This window comes from Anolis sagrei, chromosome X, assembly GCF_037176765.1.
Source record: "Anolis sagrei isolate rAnoSag1 chromosome X, rAnoSag1.mat, whole genome shotgun sequence".
Classification (NCBI taxonomy): domain Eukaryota; kingdom Metazoa; phylum Chordata; class Lepidosauria; order Squamata; family Dactyloidae; genus Anolis; species Anolis sagrei.
Genome location: NC_090034.1, coordinates 48,650,560 through 48,670,373, shown reverse-complemented (window position 1 = coordinate 48,670,373; position 19,814 = coordinate 48,650,560). Strand labels below are relative to the sequence as shown.

The following is a 19,814-nucleotide window of genomic DNA, read 5'->3' as shown; positions in this document are numbered from 1 at the left end:
TGGGTCCGCAGGGTTTCTCCTTCAGGGCCAGACCCTTCTAAATTCCTGCTCGATTTCAACCACACTGTCAAAACTATCCTCGATATTATTACCCTTCCTATACAGATCTTCTGTATAGTCCCGCCACCTTCTCTTGATCTCTTCAGCTTCTGTTAGGTCCCTGCCATCTTTGTTTCTTATCATGCCCATTTTTGCCTGAAATTTACCTCCAATGTTTCTAATTTTCTGGAAGAGGTCTCTTGTCCTTCCTATTCTGTTGTCTTCTTCCACTTCCATGCATTGCTTGTTTAAAAAATAGTTCCTTATCTCTTCTGGCTAACTTCTGCAATTGTGCATTTAATTGGGCATATCTCCCCTATCACTGTTTTCTTAAAATTAAATATTGTCCGTAAATAAACCAAGTGAAGGGCCTTTTGAAGGAGTAGGCCCAATGCTGTTGCCAGGGGCAACGGTCGCCCCAGGCAACTGCTCAGCGGGGGCTCGCTCACGTTCTTCCGCAGCCCTGTCCCGGCCCCTTTACGCATGCGTGGCGTTCTCCCCTAAGGTCTTTCCCCCCTCTGCGCACGCTCGCCACGCTTATCATCCGTGTGCGCATGCTCGCGTCGCACGGGTCCGTGTGCGCATGCTCGCTTCATTTCCGCCCGGGCTGCAGCTGAGAGAGGACGCTTCGGCCTGAGCTGCAGAGACGCGGAAGGAGAAGCCGAAGCTGAAGGCGGTAAGAAGCGCCCTTTAATGGGAATGTCAAACTGTAATCCATGGGCATATTTATTATTGTCTGAGTGAGATTAAAATAAATGAGATTGTTATATTATTGTGATGATGTTAATCCTTTCGCCTCCGTTTTGCCTTGAAATAAATGCGATATTATTATTATTATTATTATTATTATTATTATGTTTAATGCTTTAGCCTCCAGTTTGCCGTAAAATAAATGAGGTAATAATAATAGTTTTAGCCTTTGATTTGTCTTGAAATAAATGACATTATTATTATTATTGTTATTTTTAATGCTTTAGCCTCTAGTTTCCCTTAAAATAAATGAGATAATAATAATAGTTTTAGCCTTTGGTTTGTCTTGAAATAAATGACATTATTATTATTATTATTATTATTATTATTATGTTTAATGCTTTAGCCTCCAGTTTTCCTTAAAATAAATGAGATAATAATAATAGTTTTAACCTTTGGTTTTGTCTTGAAATAAATGACATTATTATTATTATTATTATTATTATTATTATGTTTAATGCTTTAGCCTCCAGTTTGCCGTAAAATAAATGAGGTAATAATAATAGTTTTAGCCTTTGATTTGTCTTGAAATAAATGACATTATTATTATTACTATGTTTAATGCTTTAGCCTCAAGTTTGCCTTAAAATAAATTAGATAATAATAATAGTTTTAGCCTTTGGTTTGTCTTGAAATAAATGACATTATTATTATTATTATTATTATTATTATTATTATTATGTTTAATGTTTTAGCCTCCAGTTTGCCTTAAAATAAATTAGATAATAATAATAATAGTTTTAGCCTTTGGTTTGTCTTGAAATAAATGACATTATTGTTATTATTATTATTATATTGAATGCTTTAGCCTCCAGTTTGCCTTGAAATTAGTGAGATTATTATTATTATTATTATTGCTATTTTAGCCTCCAGTTTGCCTTGAAATAAGTGAGATTATTATTATTGTTATATTATTATTGTTATGTTTAATGCTTTAGTCTCCAGTTGTCTTGAAATAAATGAGGTTCTTATTCTATGATGATGATTATTATTATATTTATTGTTTTAGCCTCTAGTTTACCTTGAAATCAATGAGAGTATTATTGTTGTTTTAGCCTACAGTTTACCTTGAAATTATATTATTGTTCTTACTTTCCAATTTTTAATTCATATTACTGTTATTCAGATTATTGTTATATTCAGAAATTATTATTGCCATTTTTTCATTTTTATTACTATTATTTTTATACCCTGCTTTTTCTCTCCATTGAAGAGGCTCAAAGCACAAGATTATTATTGTTGTTGTTATTGGAAGGGAAAACATTAAGCAAATATAACAATATTACTTTCAGATATGGGAAAATAAGAAAAAGAATCTAGTTTCAAGGTGAACTAGAGGGTGAACCATTAAACAAATATAATAATATAGTAATATTTGGAGAGAAAAGTAGGGTATAAATAATAATCATAATAATATTAATGATAATAATGTGTTTTCATCTGTTTTAACACAAACCTCAAGGATTGGCACAGTACATTTTAAAAATTACGATATTGTATGTTATTATGGTGTATTATTCTTATTCTATATTATTATGATAGGCCATTATTACAATTTATAGTGCATTGCATTATTGTATTTTATTTTCTTATAATATATTATTATATTAGAAAATATATTATTTATTTATTTATGATGATTATCGATATTATATATTATTATATAATATGGCTCTGTGACTACCAATATTATGATTATTATAGTATTACAGTATATATGATATATTATCATTACGATTTATATAGTGATCTGCAATATGATCTGACAAGACTCCACATTAATGTATATATTATTTAAAATGCATATGAATGTTTATTGATTGTTTTATATGTTTATATATTTGTTTTAATTGCCATTGTTTTGTACTGTAATATGTAGGAAGCTTTGGATCCCTTTGTGGGAGAAAAGCAGGACATAAATAAAAATGTATTATTATTATTATTATTATTATTATCATCATTGTACATTATATTATTTTTATTATTTTATCTTATTTATTATTATATTTTTGATATGATATTATTATATGATATTCTATGAATACCATTATCATTATTATTATTTAATTCATTAATTAATAAGGGATTGTGCAGAATGGGACTTCTTCTAAGCACAATTGGACTGTTCCATGGGAAATTTGGTTAAACCGAATTAAAGAAACATGAAAACAGCAGGAAAAAGGAAAAGGACGCTGGATATTATTATTATTGTTATTATTATTATTATTATTATTATTATTATTATTTCCCATGGACTAAAATTAATATTGTAATAAAATATTATTAATAGAATATTAATAATAATATTTCTTCTCCTTCTCTTCAGCCTTCTCGATCCACTGTACCTCGGGATTAAAGAATACTGCTAATATTTTCTATAAGGCCCATCCATGTTGCCCTGTGTCTCCTGTTCGTGACTGGGGATCAGGCCAACTTTCCCCATTAATCATTCATTCAGAGTCCCCTTTCGGTCTTTTATCAGGAGGAAGGGACACAGAGAACAGGAATGGACAAAGAAGGCTGTTTTTTGTGTGAACCATTTGTTCAAACACAGATAAACAGAAGGGAGGAAATAGGCATGAACCCACCACTTCCCTTCTCTTCTGCTTACGTTGCATTTCTTTTGTAAACTCTTTGGGGCAGAGAACTGGATTTTGTTGTGCATTGTCTCACTCTAGAGATATAGGCACTGTTATTATTGTTATTGTTATTATTTTGGCTTAGAAGGATCAGTTTCTATATTGTTATTGTTATTATTATTATTATTATTATTATTATTATGGCTTTGGATCCATTCCTATATTATATTTATGATGATGATGATGATTATTGTTCAGAAGGATGCATTCTATTATTATTATTATTATTATTATTATTATTATTATTATTATTATTATGGCGGCTTAGGATCCAGTCCTGTATTATATTTATTATGTTATATTAATATAATAATAATTATTTATTTATATCCCATCCTATCTCCCCGAAGGGACTCAGGGTGGTTAACAACTAATATCGGCAAACATTCAGTGCTGTAAAAACTAGGCCATATTATTATTATTATGGCTTAGAAGGATGCATTACTGTATTATATTACTACTACTACTACTACTACTAATAATAATAATATTATGATGGCTTAGGATCCATTCCTATATTGTGTTGTGTTATATTATATTATAGGTTATGTGCCTATCTAAGGGCATATGCCGTGGCAGTGAAGGCCGCAAGCAAATCTCTCATTGCGGCCAACATTGCGTCCGCTAAGAACCGTCCAGCTGAATTGTTTTGAATGGTCAGTGATTTGTTAAATCTCATCTCGCAAGATGGGATCCCTGACCATTCTGCAACTCACTGTGAAACATTTGCTTGGTTCTTTGCAGACACTGTGTTAATGGCAGTCTCTGAAGATGTCACTCGAGCACCTGCTTGTCCGGTTTTGATGGATTCATTTCAACTCATGTAGCCCGGGGATGTGGACAAGATCCTTGGAGAAGCAAGGCCAACCACATGCATCCTAGACCCTTGCCCATCCTGGCTGGTAAAGGAGGCCAGAGTGGGGGTTTGGCAAGTGGGTGAAGGTGTTGGTTAATGCCTCCTTGCAAGAAAGCAAAATTCCAGTGGGCTTAAAACCGCTGTTGAAAAACCATCAGTGAACAACTTTCAGCCAGTTTCCAAACTCCCCTTTTTGGGTAAAGTCATGCACGTGTGGTGGCCTCATAAATCCGAGTGTTCTTGGTGAAAACTGATGATCTGGATCCAGAGCAGTCTGGCTTTAGGCCAGGTCATGGAACTGAAACAGCCTTGGTCGCCTTAGTGGATGATCTACGTAAGGAACTAGACAGGGAGAGTGTGCCCCTGTTGGTTCTCTTCTGGGATGCCTCACAGATATGGGGCTTGGGGGCATTGTTTTAGAGTGGTTCCGGTCCTTCCTAGATGATCACTCTTAGAAGGTGTTGTTGGGGGACATCTGCTCGGCCCCACAGTCTTTGTCCTGTGGGGTCCCGCAGGGCTCAGTATTCTCCCCCATGTTGTTTACCATCTACATGAAGCTGCTAGGAGATATCACCTGGAGTTTTGGAATACAAAGTCATCTGTACTCAGATGATGTTCAACTCTACTACAACTTTCCACCTGCTGCTAAGGAGGATGTTCAGGTCCTGAACCAGTGCTTGGAGGCTGAGACAGTCTGGATGAGGGTGAACAAATTTAAATTGAATCTAGACAAGACAGAGGTCCTCCTGGTCAGTCGAAAGACTGAAGAAGGTATAGTGTTACAGCCTGCGCTGGACAGGGTCACACTCCCCCTGAAGGTGCAGGTTCGCAGCTTGAGCGTGATCCTGGATTCCTCACTGAGCCTGGAACCCCAGGTCTCGGCAGTGGCCAGGGGAGCTTTTGCAAAAATTGTACTCCAGTTGCACCCATACCCTGGGAAGTCAGACTTGGCCATGGTAGTTCACACTCTTGGTATATCACAAATAGACTACTGCAACACCCTCTGTGTGAGTTTGCCTTTGAAAACTTCATGTAGTCCAACGGGTGGCAACCAGATTTCTCACCAGAGCAGGGTACAGGGAGCATACAATTCCCCTGTTACGTCAGCTCCACTGGCTGCCAGTCTGCTACCGAGCACAATTCAGAGTGCTGGCTTTAAAGCACTAAACGGTTCCAGCCCAGCTTATCTGTCCGAACGTCTCTCCCCCTATGAAGCATCTCAGAGATTAAGATCTTCTGGGGAGGCCCTGCTCTTGGTCCTGCCTCCATCACAGGCGCAACTGATGGGGACAAGAGATGGGGCCTTCTCAGTGGTGGCCCCTTGGCTATGGAACTACCTCCCTAGTGAAATTAGATCAGCCCCCTCCCTCCTGACCTTTAGGAAAAAGCTAAAAATTTAGATGTGGGGCCAGATGTTCGGTTAGTAATCTACCAGTGCAATAAGAGAATATAGAATAGTGCGATGATAATCTGGTATGGACACGGATTTCGAGATTGGACTGCTTGATTTAAAATAAGTGGTTTTTAATGTTTGATATGCTTTTAATGATTGTTTTAATATATATGTTTATTTAATTGATGTATGTTATTATGGCATCGAATCGCTGCCTATATATGTGAGCCGCCCTGAGTCCCCTACAGGGTGAGATGGGCAGGGTATAAATATGGTAAATAAATAAATAATATAATACGTTATTAGTATTGTTGGTATTTTGGCTCGGAAGGATCCATTCCTTTATTATATTTATTATGTTATATTATTGTTATTATTATGGGTTAGATCTATATTATATTTATTATGTTTTATTATTATTATTATTATGGCTTAGAAGGATCAATTCCTATATTATATTATATTTTATTATTATTATTATGGTTCAGAATGATGCATTCCTATATTTGATATTTGTATTATTATTATTATTATTATTATTATGGCTTAAGGTCCATTTCTATATTATATTATATTGTATTATAGATTATTATATTGGTATTGTTAGCAACATTATTGGGATTGTTGCTATTTTGGCTGAGAAGGATGCATTCCTGTATTGTATTATATTGTACTGTATTGTATTATATTATTGTTGTTATTATTACTATCATCATTGTAATCTGGAGCAAACCATAGGATTCCGCTAGCTTGTATAATACATTTTTGCATGTACTATAACTGACATTTAATAATACTATTATCCAAATTTAATAATAATAATATAATCTGAATATAATAATAATGATGATGTAATCCAATAATAATAATTATAATAATAATAATAATAATAATAATAATAATGTAATCCAAATATTACCATAATGCAATCTGTAGATAATAATAATAATATAGTCCAAATATCTCTCTATATAAAATCTCAGTCTGCGTAAGTTTGTGCTCGCAAAATTCAAACTTGACATTTTGACACAATGTTGCATTCCAATATGTGTGTGTGTTTTATAGTAAAATGAAATTGAATACAAGTGTGTATTTAGAGTAGAACTAGCTGTCCGGGAATAGACAAAATGGAATCTGTGATGCCCAAAGCAACCACTCACAGCCTAGCTTTCATTTTACCTCAGCAGTATAAGACATGAAAACTGAGCATGAGCAACCAATTGCTGTGCGACTTTCCTTTTACTATAGCAGTAAAAAAAAACAACCAATCACAGTGCAGCTTTCCTTTTGCCTCAGCAGAATAAGAAGACAGGATACAAATACTTGAAATAAATAAATAACTAAACCAAAAATATAGTCAATCCACTAGCTTTACAATAATGATTTCTGTAAAAAAAATCTTTTTCTTTCCTTTCCTTTCATTCCATATAGACATAGCAACACAAGGCAGGGTATTGAATTGAATGATGCGATTTCTCAGTGAATCTATGTTCGCAACAATACTTTAATTTACTGTCTCATTCATTTCATATCAGACTGAGCCACAGCGAAGCGTTTAGCTAGTATATCATAATACATTTGTGTAATATAATAATGCATAATGTAAAGGAACTCTTATTACTGACATACTATAATAATCCTAAAAGGCCTACTGTTATTGATTCTGTGGCTCTTTCTGTATTATATATATATATATATATATCCCAGTGTTTTAAATATAGCTTTCCTTTGTTCTTTTAGTTCAGTCTTCCAACGGAGCAGCCCTTCATCCTCTCTTGATCCTCTTTCAAAAGCAGATTAATGCAAGAAGAACCTGTGGAGGCCCTTCCGCTAAGGGCTTCTTCTCTGTCTTCAGCAGCTTCTCTTTTTCTTTCCACTTCTATCTGTTTTTCCTCTTCCCTTTTGGGGCTTTCAGACATTAAAAAACCCCTTTTTTCCCCTTCTAGATCCAGCAAAGATAAGCCAAAATGTCAGATTCAAAGTACTTCACCACCACCAAGAAAGGTAATACTTTCCTTCATTTCCCTTCACATTTCTAACGGTTTTTAATAATCTATATAAATAAAAATGTAATGTTCGTTTGTGGGATTAACAGAACTCAAAAACCACTGGACGAATTGACACCAAATTTGGACACAAGACCCCTAACAACCCAATGTATGTCCTTCACTCAAAAAATTGATTTTGTCATTTGGGAGTTGTAGTTGCTGGGATTTATAGTTCACCTACAATCAGAGAACATTCTGAACCCCATCAACGATGGAATTGGGCCAAACCTCCCACACAGAACCCCCACGTGGCACACAGTTCTCCCATGACCAACAGAAAATACTGGAAGGCTTTGGTGGGCAGTGTCCTTTGGTTTTGGAGTTGTAGTTCACCTACATCCAGAGAGCATTGTGGATCTGTAACAAACTTGGCATGAATACTCAATATACCCAAATGTGAACACTGGTGGAGTTTGGGGAAAATAGAATCTTGACATTTGGGAGCTGTAGTTGCTGGGATTTATAGTTCACCTACAATCACAGAGCATTTTGAACACCACCAATGATAGAATTGGGCCAAACCTCCCACACAGAACCCCCATGTGGGCCACAGCAACACGTGGCAGGGGACGGCTAGTAATATAAAATAATAGAATAATCATAATAGAAAATAATAGTTTACCAGGTTTGAGTCTCCTTGTGGAGAGAAAAGCAGGGTATAAATAAACATAATAATAATAATAATAATAATAATAATAATAATAATAATAATTCTTATTATTATTATTACTGCATTTTCCGGCCAATAAGGTGACTTTTTAACCCTGGAAAATCTTCACAGAAGTCAGGGGTCATTTTATATTCTGGGTATAAAAGTTGGGATATACTCAAGTCTTCCAGGTGGCTTCTCCTCCTCCTCTCCTTTGCCCAGTGGCTTCCAACCTTGTGTCACCGCCTCCTCCGCTGCTGCATTGACAACCGAGACGAGCATGGAGGGGAGGCTGAAGCCGGCAGCAGGAGCCTGGGGAGGCAAGCGGCGCCGGAGGGGCACAGCAATAGCAGCTACATTATATGAGTCTACGCTGACCATATAATGCGGTTTTACACCGCATTGTCTGACAGTGTTGATGGCACCAGGGTGTCCTCTCTGAAACTTTCCTAAAGGAAGTGACATCCCCTCTTTGGCAAGCTACTCTTCTCAATGCCGGGTCGCACAAGCGCCGGAAGAATACTCAAACAACAAAACCACCTCCTGTCTTTGCCCACAAACAATATTTAAAGGGGCCACGCTTACTCTGCTTCCCGACCAAGCATCTCTGCCTTTCCGCACCCTGATTTAGATGTAGATCTAAAGAAAGTACAGGGGCTGGCAAGAGGGGTAGTCTTATATGCCAAGTATATTCTAAACCCTATATTTTAAATTGAAAAGTTGGGGGTCGCCTTATATGCCCAGTCGTCTTGTATGCCGGAAAATACGGTATTTAATTCTTGATTTCTCCATAGTAAGCAGGCAGTTAGCATTTGTTTCCTTTTATGGAAGCTTTCTTATTATTATTATTATTGTATAATATAATAATGTCTTACAATTATTATATTATTATATATTAGAATATTGTATTATTATTGTATTACCATTTCAAAGTGTATGCCCTCCATTGGGAAAATAGCTTAGAAAGAAGAAGATTATTATTTGATAAGATATTCTATTATTCTATTATATTATTTTTGTATTATTATTGTATTTTGTTCTTTTTATTAATGGTATTATTATCATCGTTATCTATACCCCTTGACAGATGCAAAACGGCTGTATTTCTCTTATGCCAGTCACTTGCTTTGCAACATTAAGAGGGCACAAAATCATAATAACAACAATTTTAATCATTGTGGCCCAATCTGTAGATTAAAGGATATGATATATTTCTATATCTGTCTGTCTATAGAGGTATAAAGGTTTATATGAGCTGTCTGGCTTTCGACTATATGTGTGTAGGCTGGGGGGTGGGCGCTGTATATAATAATAATAATAATAATAATAATAATAATAATAATAGGAACATGGGTTGCCTGTGTTTAAGTGCCCACCCTGTCTCTATGTTTCTTCAGGAGAGATTTTTGAACTGAAGGCTGAGCTGAACAGCGACAAAAAGGAGAAGAAGAAGGAGGCGGTCAAGAAGGTGATTGCCTCCATGACGGTGGGCAAAGACGTCAGGTGGGTTGGTGGCTATTATCAGATGGCAGAGAAAGTTCTGGCGCTTGGGTTTCCTTCCCAGGAATCCCAAGCAAAGGGGAGGGGTTATTACTGGGGATTCAGGAGAGCCTTCGTTTAGCACATCCGCTTGGAAGCACAACCCCCCTCCAGATTCAAGATAGAGAATCCAATGGGGAATACAATTGGGGCACCACCTTGAATAAAGTGGGTATCACTGGTGGGGTGCTATCTTGACTCCAGTTGGGGTGCCATTTCAAAATAAATAAGGAATGCCAGTTGGGGTGCCATCTGAAATCCAATGGAGAATACAATTAGGGCACCATCTTGAATATAAAGAGGAATGCCAATTGAGGCGCCATCTTGATTACAATTGGGGCGCCATCCTGAATCCAATGGAGAACACCAATTGTGGCACCATCTTTAATGCAGTGGGGAACACTAGTTGGGGCACAATATTAAATACAATGCGGAATGCCAATTGGCGTGCCATCGTGAATACAGTTGGGAATACCAATTGGGGCACCATTTTGATTACATTTGGGGCACTTAAATTGTGGTGCCATCTGGAATCCAATGGAGAACACCAATTGGGGTGCCATCTTGAATCCAATGGGGAATGCAGTTGGGGTGCCATCTTAAACACAGTGAGGAATGCCAATTGGGGTGCCATCTTACAATGGGGCACCGCCTTGAATCCAATTGGGGAATACCAGTTGGGCCGCCATTTTGAATGCAGTGGGGAATGCCAAGTGGAGCACCATCTTCAACACAATTGGGGCACCATCTTGAATATAATGGGGAACACCAGTTGGGGCACCATCTTGAATGCAGTGGGGAATGCCAGTTGGGGCATCATCTTGAATCCAATGGAGAATGCCAAATGGAGTGCCACCTTGATTGTGCCACTTCCTCACATTGCCTTCCAGTGCCCTCTTCCCAGACGTGGTCAATTGCATGCAGACGGACAACCTGGAGCTGAAGAAGCTGGTCTACTTGTACTTGATGAACTATGCCAAGAGTCAGCCAGACATGGCCATCATGGCCGTCAACACCTTCGTCAAGGTGAGAAAGGGGGCATCTCAAAGCATCCCTTGCCATTCTTGGCCAAGCTTCCTGGAAGTTAGAAGTCCGGTCGCATAAGTCTTGCTGGAGGAGCTCTTGATCCCTAGAGAGGACCCTTCTCCGGGACTCTCTGGCTCCTCCCGGAAGGCCGCCTGACAACTTCCTCCCCTCCCACTCTAGGACTGCGAGGACCCCAACCCACTGATCCGGGCGCTGGCAGTGCGGACGATGGGTTGCATCCGGGTGGACAAGATCACAGAGTACTTGTGTGAGCCCCTGCGCAAGTGTCTGAAGGACGAGGATCCCTATGTGCGCAAGACGGCTGCTGTCTGCGTGGCCAAACTGCATGACATCAACGCCCAGCTGGTGGAGGACCAGGGCTTCCTGGACACCCTCAAGGACCTCATCTCAGACTCCAACCCCATGGTGGGCACCAGGAATATGGGGGAGGGGAAGGTTCATGTTTCTCTAGGAATCTTCCTCAGGGACAACTGTGGCCCTCCGGGTCAACTCTATGGTAATCTTCCACCAGACATTCACCATAGTTGGCCATATTACCACTCTGGAGGTTCAAGAGGGAACACTTCTCTAGTTCCTCTGTGCAAGTTGGCCATGGAAGACCTAGAGAGCCAGAGAGAATACTGGTCCTCCAGGGTTATTCTATGGCCATCTTGATTGTAGAGTCACTCTGTGGGACCCAAAGATGCTTAGAGTAGACTTCTCTAGGAATCCAGGTCCTCCAGTGTGAGTAGACCATAAATTCAGCTAGAGGACTAGAGAATATCTCTCTAGAAATCTCTAGATCCTCCAGTATGATTCTTTGGTCAGTGGGATCATAGAATCATACTGGAGGATCAAAAGACTCCTAGAGAGAACATTTCTCTATGAATCGAGGTCTTCAAGTGCAAGTTGATCACAGAACCAGCCAGAGGACCCTTCAAGGAATTTCTAGGTCCTCCAGGATGATTCTATGGCTAACGTGATCATCAAATCACACTGGAGGACCAAGAGATTCCTAGGGAGAACACTTATTTAGGAATCCAGGCCCTCTGGTGCAAGTTGACTTTAGAGTCATACTGGAAGATGCAGAGATTCCTAGAGGGAACACTTCTCTAAGAATCTAGATCCTCTAGTGCAAGCTGACCTTAGAGGACCTGTAGGATAATAGTGAGCACCTGTTTAGGAATCTCTAGGTCTTCCAGTATGATTCTGGGTTTAACATCCAGCAGAAGCTGTCCATAAAGTCATCCTGGAAGACCTAGAGAATCATAGAGGAAAACGGTCCTCCAATGTGATTTTTTTTTGGCCCTCACCCAGTATAAGTTGCCCATAAAGTCACCCTGGAGGGTCGGGACATTCCTAGAAGGAACACTGCTCTTCTGGTGCAAGTTGACCTTGGAGGACTTAGGGGATCCTCAAGGAACCTCTTCTCTTGCTCTTCCTTCCTCCCACTCTCCGAGGGCTCCTCCCCATGACATTTGACCCTCTCTTCCTTCCCTGCCCTCCAGGTGGTGGCGAACGCAGTGGCAGCTTTGTCGGAGATTGCGGAGTCCCACCCGAGCAGCAACCTGCTGGACCTGAATCCGCAGTCCATCAACAAGCTCCTGACGGCCCTCAATGAGTGCACCGAGTGGGGTCAGATCTTCATCCTGGACTGCCTGGCCAACTACATGCCCAAGGATGACCGTGAGGCCCAGAGGTCAGGAGCCCTTGATCTCTGACCCCGAGACCCAGGGGTTACGGGAGCTGTAGGTCACCACCGGATCACTCTTATGACCCACCTCTTCCAATAGAGTTGGTCAAGAGGACCTCTGGAGCCCCCCTCTCTAGCCTCATTCCTATTATTATTATTACTATTATTGTTATTCAATGCATTGGAGGACCAAGGGATACATGCACGTATATATTACATATATATTACATCATACATACACGCATATATTACGTATATATTACGTATATATACCGTATATTCCGGCATATAAGACGACTGGGCGTATAAGACGACCCCCAACTTTTCCAGTTAAAATATAGAGTTAAGACGACTCCCATGCATAAGACTACACCTGCGTATAAGACGACCCTTGACTTTTGAGAAGATTTTATTGGGTAAAAAAGTAGTCTTATACGCCAGAATATACTGTATATATATATATATACACATACACATATATATAATACTTGTGTGTGTGTGTGTGTGTGTGTATATATATATTACATATGAATGCATGTGTATTTTAATTTGGATCATTGGGGTAATGAAATGCATCCAGATCCATTGTGGGTAGGATTCACAGGGCTCTTCAAATAGTGGTTGGACTATAACTCCCACCTTCCTCTTATTAATATCTTCATTTGGATCATGAAAGGTATATGCGTTCCAGCTATGGTCCTGATCCATCTAAGTCCTGTAGACCATCATAGACACACAAAGAGTATATGTATGTATGTATGTATTTATTTATTTATTTATGCGCTTGTATACCGCTAATATCTCAGCCTAAGTCGGCGACTCATTGCGGTTTACAACACTTAAAAAACAGTATTCAGTTTAAAAGCATAAAACACATATACAATACAAATTATTGGGCCACCAATAATAATCCCATGCATCTCGTAACTGGAATCGCAATCCAAAATTCATCGTCCATGATTACCAATCCTTTAGTCATCAAAATTCGTTGCAACGGATTAACCGAATGCTTGTTTAAACATCCATGTCTTCAATCTATTCCGAAACACCATCAGTGAGGAGGCTGATCGTACCTCTATGGGGAGGGTGTTCCAAAGCCGAGGGGTCACCACAGAAAAGGCCCTGTCTCTCGTTCCCGCCAGCCGCACTTGTGAAGCCGGCGGGATAGAGATTCTGCTTCCTCCCCCTCCTTCTCCTCCATTTCGGTTCTTCCTTCTGGTCCCAACCCTCTCTCCCTTTTGATCCCACAGTGTCTGTGAGCGGGTGACCCCCCGACTCTCCCATGCCAATTCAGCGGTGGTCCTTTCAGCTGTCAAGGTCCTGATGAAGTTCATGGAGATGCTCTCCAAGGACCTGGACTATTATGGGACCCTGCTGAAGAAGCTGGCCCCACCGCTAGTCACCTTGCTGTCCGCAGAGCCCGAGCTCCAGTACGTGGCCCTCCGCAACATCAACCTCATTGTCCAGAAGAGGTGAGTCCTGGGACCCTGAGGATGCATGCCCCCCTGAGGGTGCGAAGGTGAGCCACGCTGGACTTCACGCCTTTGGGGGCTGACATGTCTTTCTCCTTACAGACCAGAGATTCTGAAGCATGAGATGAAGGTCTTCTTTGTCAAGTACAACGACCCCATCTATGTCAAACTGGAAAAGCTAGATGTTATGATCCGCTTGGCTTCCCAGGCCAACATCGCGCAGGTAGGTCCTCTTCCTCGGAGCTGGAGGAGGGAGAAAGTAGGCCTTATGGGAGCTGGAGAAGGGAAAAGTAGATCTTCCTGAAGAAGGGAGAAAGTAGGCCTTGGAGCTGGAGGAGATGGAAAAGTAGGCCTTAGAGCTGGAGAAGTAGGTCTTCTCAGAGTAGGGAGAAAGTAGGCTTCAGTGCTGGAGGAGGGAGACAGTAGGCCTTATGGGAGCTGGAGAGGGAGAAAGTAGATCTTCTCAGAGAAAATAGGCCTCAGAGCTGGAAAAGGGGGAAAGTTGGTCTCATAGAAGGGAAACCGTAGACCTTGGAGCTGGAGAAGTGGGTAAGTAGGTCTTATGGGGGCTGGAGTAGGGGGAAAGTAGGTCTTCTCAGAGCTTATTGGGCCTCCACCCCATGACAGGTGCTGGCTGAACTCAAGGAATATGCCACAGAGGTGGATGTGGACTTTGTGAGAAAAGCCGTGCGGGCCATCGGTCGGTGTGCCATCAAGGTCGAGGTGAGTTCAAAGGACATGCAGCCCGACCCCAGAATGGTTGTGGTGGTGGTTGTTGTTATAATCTATTGTTTCTGCTGTCCTTCCTTCCTTCCTTCCTTCCTTCCTTCCTACCTACCTACCTACCTACCTACCCAGCAATCGGCAGAGCGCTGTGTGAGCACCCTGCTGGACCTCATCCAGACCAAGGTCAACTACGTGGTGCAGGAGGCCATTGTGGTCATCAAGGACATCTTCCGCAAGTACCCCAACAAGTGAGTGACTTTTCATATTATATCATATCATATAAATATGTATGTATGTATGTATATGTATATTTGAAGGAAATAGACTACAACAGGCTAAAAATACCCTGTTGGATGATAGAATATGTATGTATGTATGTATGTATGTATGTATGTATGTATAGGTATGAAATAGACTTCAGTCTGCAAAGGGTGAAATGCTGCCATTCAAACGTTTTGAGCCACTAGTAATTCTGGCAAGATTATTAATTGGATCTGATCTGAAATGGCAGAACTTTTCATACACATATTGGATGAATTAGACTCGTAAACAAAGAGTCCATTATAAGTTTATATTATTTATTTTCTATAATATAATATTATATATATATATATATATATATATATATATATATATATATAATACGTTTATATTTTAATTATACAATATTATATATTGTATTACTAGCTTGGGGACCTGGCGGTACCCGGATTAGTTGAAAAAGGCATTGTTTATTTTGGGAAGTTTGGCAATATCTCTGGATGCGGAGTGAACTACAATTCCCTTGCAGATGGCTCACCCCCCCTCCCCCCAAACCCTCCAGTATGTTATGTTTGTCACCAAGGTTCTGTGTTCTAAATTTGGTTTAGATCCATTGTCAGCTGTGTTCAGTGCTCTCTGGATAAGGGTGAACTACAACTCCCAGAATCAAGGTCAATCTCCCCCCCAAACCCAGGCTGTATGCACAACTGACCAGGTTGGGTCTGTGTGTCTAGTTTGGTCCCGATATGGAGGAAAAACAGAAAATGTAGAAGGAAATTGTTCCCGAATGAAAGCCTTAACTTAAGTGGTGGGCAGGGGTGGACACAGGCAGGCGTTAGGAGACATGTTCATGACGCCCGCTATAACCTGTAATGTCCTTGGAAGGAATGCTTTGGGTGGTACCTCAGCACTGTGGGTTAAAGCTGTTTGTGGAGGCAGGAGCCTGTGTGTGTAAGTGGACACCACCGCCACATACACACATACACATTTTCACTTTTATTATGTGTATAGATAGAATAGATAGATTTATAAGATGTGCTTATTATTTGCTATATATTATAATATATATGTAATATCACCAGATATTATTTATTTTCTATATATCATATTTTTTATATTCATTGTTATGTAGTATACTATATGTTTATATTATTTACATTATATCTGTTTATATTATATTGTATGTATAATAAAGTTTATATTGTTTATTATACTATATTATATTATATATATACACACATATAAGTTTATATTGTAATTATATATGTTATTTTATTATAAGATATATAAGTTTTGTGTTATTCATATTATATGGTATGATTCAGGTATGAAAGTGTGATCGCCACTCTGTGTGAGAACCTGGACTCGCTGGACGAACCAGAGGCCCGGGCGGCCATGATCTGGATTGTGGGGGAGTACGCTGAGCGCATCGACAACGCGGATGAGCTGCTGGAGAGCTTCCTGGAGGGCTTCCATGACGAAAGCACACAGGTAGGCGGGGGCAGACTGGTGGGAGAGGGAGGTCAGCTGAGAGGGTCTCCCCCTTATCCTTTGCAGGGTTATTCCCCCAAAGGATGGAGGAAGCCATTCAATGGCCTTATCCCTATCTAGGGTCATGTGGCCTCCGTTCCTCCTATAACCCTGGTCCCGTGACCCTCATTCCTCCTATAACCCTGGACCTGTGACTCCCCATTCCTCCCATGACTGTGGTCCCGTCCCCCCACCCCCCCGTTCCTCCCGTAACCCTGGTCATGTGACACCTGTTCCTCCTGTTAGTATGGTCACATGACCCCCATTCCTCCTGTAACCCTGGTCCCGTGACCCCGTTCCTCCTGTGATCATGGTCACATGACCCATTCCGGCCTGATGATGTGGACAAGATTCTTGGAGCTGTGAGAACAACCACTGTGCTCTAGATCCTTGCCCTTCCTGGCTTATCAAACTTGCCAGTGAGGGGCTGGCTGAATGGTTCTCGAGGATTATTAATGCCTCATTGGACCAGGGATATTTTCCAACTAATTTTTAAAAAACAAATTGTAAAACCTATTCTGAAGAAATCATCCGTGGATTCAACTATATTAAACATCTACCAGCCTATTTCAAACCTTCCTTTTCTGGGCAAGGTTCTGGAGTGGGTGGTGGCCTCTCAGCTCCAGGGGTTCTTAAATGACACTGATTCATCCCTCACAGTCTGGTTTTAGGCCTGGTCACAGAACGGAGATAGCTTTGGTTACCATGGTGGATGACATCTGCAGCCTGCTACTTCTCTTGGACATCTCAGTGGCTGGGTCGGCTCCTTCTGGGTCGGCTCTCTGTAATCGGTCTTGGGAGCACTGCTTTGCGGTGGCTCCTCTCTTTTCTGGAGGATAGTACCTAGATGGTGAAGCTGGGGGACACCTGCTCGGACCCCTGGCCATTGACCTGTGAGGTCCCACAAGGTTCCATTCTTTCCCCCATGCTTTTCAACATCTACTGAAACTGCTGAGTGAGATCATCTGGAGTTTTGGAGTTGGGTGCCATCTCTACACAGATGACACTCAACTCTACTACTCTTTTCCACCTAATTCCAGGGAAGCTCCCTGGATCTAAGTCAGCGCCTGGCAGCTGTGACGGACTGGATGAGGGCCAACAAGCTGAGACTTAATCCAGACAAGACAGTGGTCCTCCTGGTCAGTCGTGAGGCTGATCAGGATATTGGGTGGCAACCTGTGCTCGATGGGGTCACTCTCCCCCTGAGGACACAGGTCCACAGTCTGGGGGTCCTTTTGGATTCATTGTTGACACTTGTTGGCCAGGAGGGCCTTCGCACAATCAAAACTTTTGCGCCAGCTACAACCGTACCTCGAAAAGCCTGACTTGGCCACGGTGGTCCACGCCTTACCACTTCATCACATTGAAGCTATGAAATGATTGGTTGAGTAGAGCTGAGTAGATCTCTGCTTTTCAATGAAACAGATGATTTCCTTACCATCATCACACTGTTAAATGTCTCCATGCAACTCAGTAGTACTCCGCCTTTCTTTGAGTTTTCATGTTATAGAGATTTGGCCCCACCCACCATCCCTCCCTCGTATTCTTTGTTGAAAAAAAAACAACCTCCTCTCTTTGAAATCCCAGCTTCCCTACTAACGCAAGATCACATGTCAGCGGTTACAAGTCTTCATTTCTGGAAGCAAGAAAACAGGGAAGGAAGGAAAGCAGCTATGCTCTCTTTCTCTCTCTCCTGCCCCACAGAGAAGGGTGGAGACCTTGGATAGCTAACTCCCAGGACTGCATAGTATGGAGCTATGATAAGGTCCAGCTGCATTCATGCACAGTGTAGATGCCACCCATAGAATCGTAGAGTTGGAAGAGACCTCATGGGCCATCCAGTTCAACTGCCTGCCAAGAAGCAGGAAAATTGCATTCAAAGCACCCCTGACAGATGGCCATCCAGCCTCTGTTTAAAAGCTTCCAATTAAGGAGCCTTCACCACACTCTGGGGCAGAGAATTCCATTGCTGAACAGCTCTCACAGTCAGGAAGTTCTTCATAATGTTCAGATGGAATCTCCTTTCTTATAGTTTGAAACAATTGCTCCATTGTGTCCTAGTCCCCAGGGCAGCAGAAAACAAGCTTGCTCCCTCCTCTCTATGACTTCCTCTCACATATTTATACATGGCTATCATGTCTCCTCTCAGCCTTCTCTTCTTCAGGCTAAACATGCCCAGCTCTTTAAGCTGCTCCTCATAGGGCTTGTTCTCCAGACCCTTGATCACTTTAGTCGCCCTCCTCTGGACACATTCCAGCTTGTCAATATCTCTCTTCAATTGTGCCCAGAATTGGACACAATATTCCAGGTGTGGTCTAACCAAGAGGGTTCATTTCCCTTTGGAAACTGCAATTCCCAAGAACATCTAATGGAGACATGGCGTTTAAAGTAAGGCCCACCTGCATTCCACAGTGTAGATGCACCAAGAGACGGTTACGGAGAACAGAAGGTTATGAAAAATTGATCTCAACTGGATTTATTTTCCATTGTGGATGCACCCAGAAGGTTATGGTCCTTGGGAAATGATAACTTTCAGGAGGACTCCATTGCATGGAGCGATGGCATTTAAAGTGGGGTGAAAGGGCAATCATTCCATACTGTAAATGCACCAAGAGAAGGGTATGAACCTTGGGAAACTAACTTCCAGGAGGACTCCATCGCATGGAGCCATGGCATTTATAGTGGACTGCAAGAGCATTCATTCCATACTATAAATGCACCAATGTATGGACCTTGGAAACTATGACTCCCAGGACTAAACAGCATGGAGACATGGCATCATCATCATCATCCTCCTCCTTCCCTCCCAGCTTTCCCATGCAACACAAGGCAAAGAGACATATCAAGGAAGGAAGGGAAGAATATGGAAGGCTATTTTTTAGAAAGAAATTATTCTGGCAAAGTAAAAACTCGGTGAGCAAAAGGTAATCCTTTCCCTAACAAGGGTACTTTTGGCTCCTCCCACAAATTGGTGAAACGTTTCATTGTCAACCTGGGAGCAACTAATGTCATCACATTACAGAAATGACCAAACATCCAGATGATTTCAAAAAATAGAGTTCTCGTGCCTCATCTAACGTTTTAAAAGAATGCTGGTTCCCATGCTTAAAATACGCAAAGAATGCTCTATCCTACACTTGAAGTCAAACTAATGTGATGAGGAGAGTGGCTTCCCAGATTATTAGTGTAGCTA

General features: G+C 41.0%; 1 protein-coding gene across 2 annotated transcripts in view; it reads left to right on the top strand.

Moving 5' to 3' along the window:
• The first annotated feature begins 608 nt into the window (after positions 1–608).
• The window catches only part of AP1B1 (adaptor related protein complex 1 subunit beta 1), a 31,507-nt gene continuing 12,301 nt past the window's right edge, over positions 609–19,814 (top strand). For both annotated transcript variants that reach the window (XM_060785288.2, XM_060785287.2), the window contains exons 1-11: positions 609–715; positions 7,624–7,681; positions 9,772–9,877; positions 10,804–10,939; positions 11,120–11,365; positions 12,448–12,638; positions 13,883–14,104; positions 14,207–14,327; positions 14,732–14,827; positions 14,963–15,078; positions 16,417–16,582. In XM_060785288.2, coding sequence (XP_060641271.1) covers positions 7,645–7,681; positions 9,772–9,877; positions 10,804–10,939; positions 11,120–11,365; positions 12,448–12,638; positions 13,883–14,104; positions 14,207–14,327; positions 14,732–14,827; positions 14,963–15,078; positions 16,417–16,582 — 1,437 coding nt within the window. In that variant the 5' untranslated portion in view covers positions 609–715; positions 7,624–7,644. The remainder of the gene's footprint in view (positions 716–7,623; positions 7,682–9,771; positions 9,878–10,803; positions 10,940–11,119; positions 11,366–12,447; positions 12,639–13,882; positions 14,105–14,206; positions 14,328–14,731; positions 14,828–14,962; positions 15,079–16,416; positions 16,583–19,814) is intronic.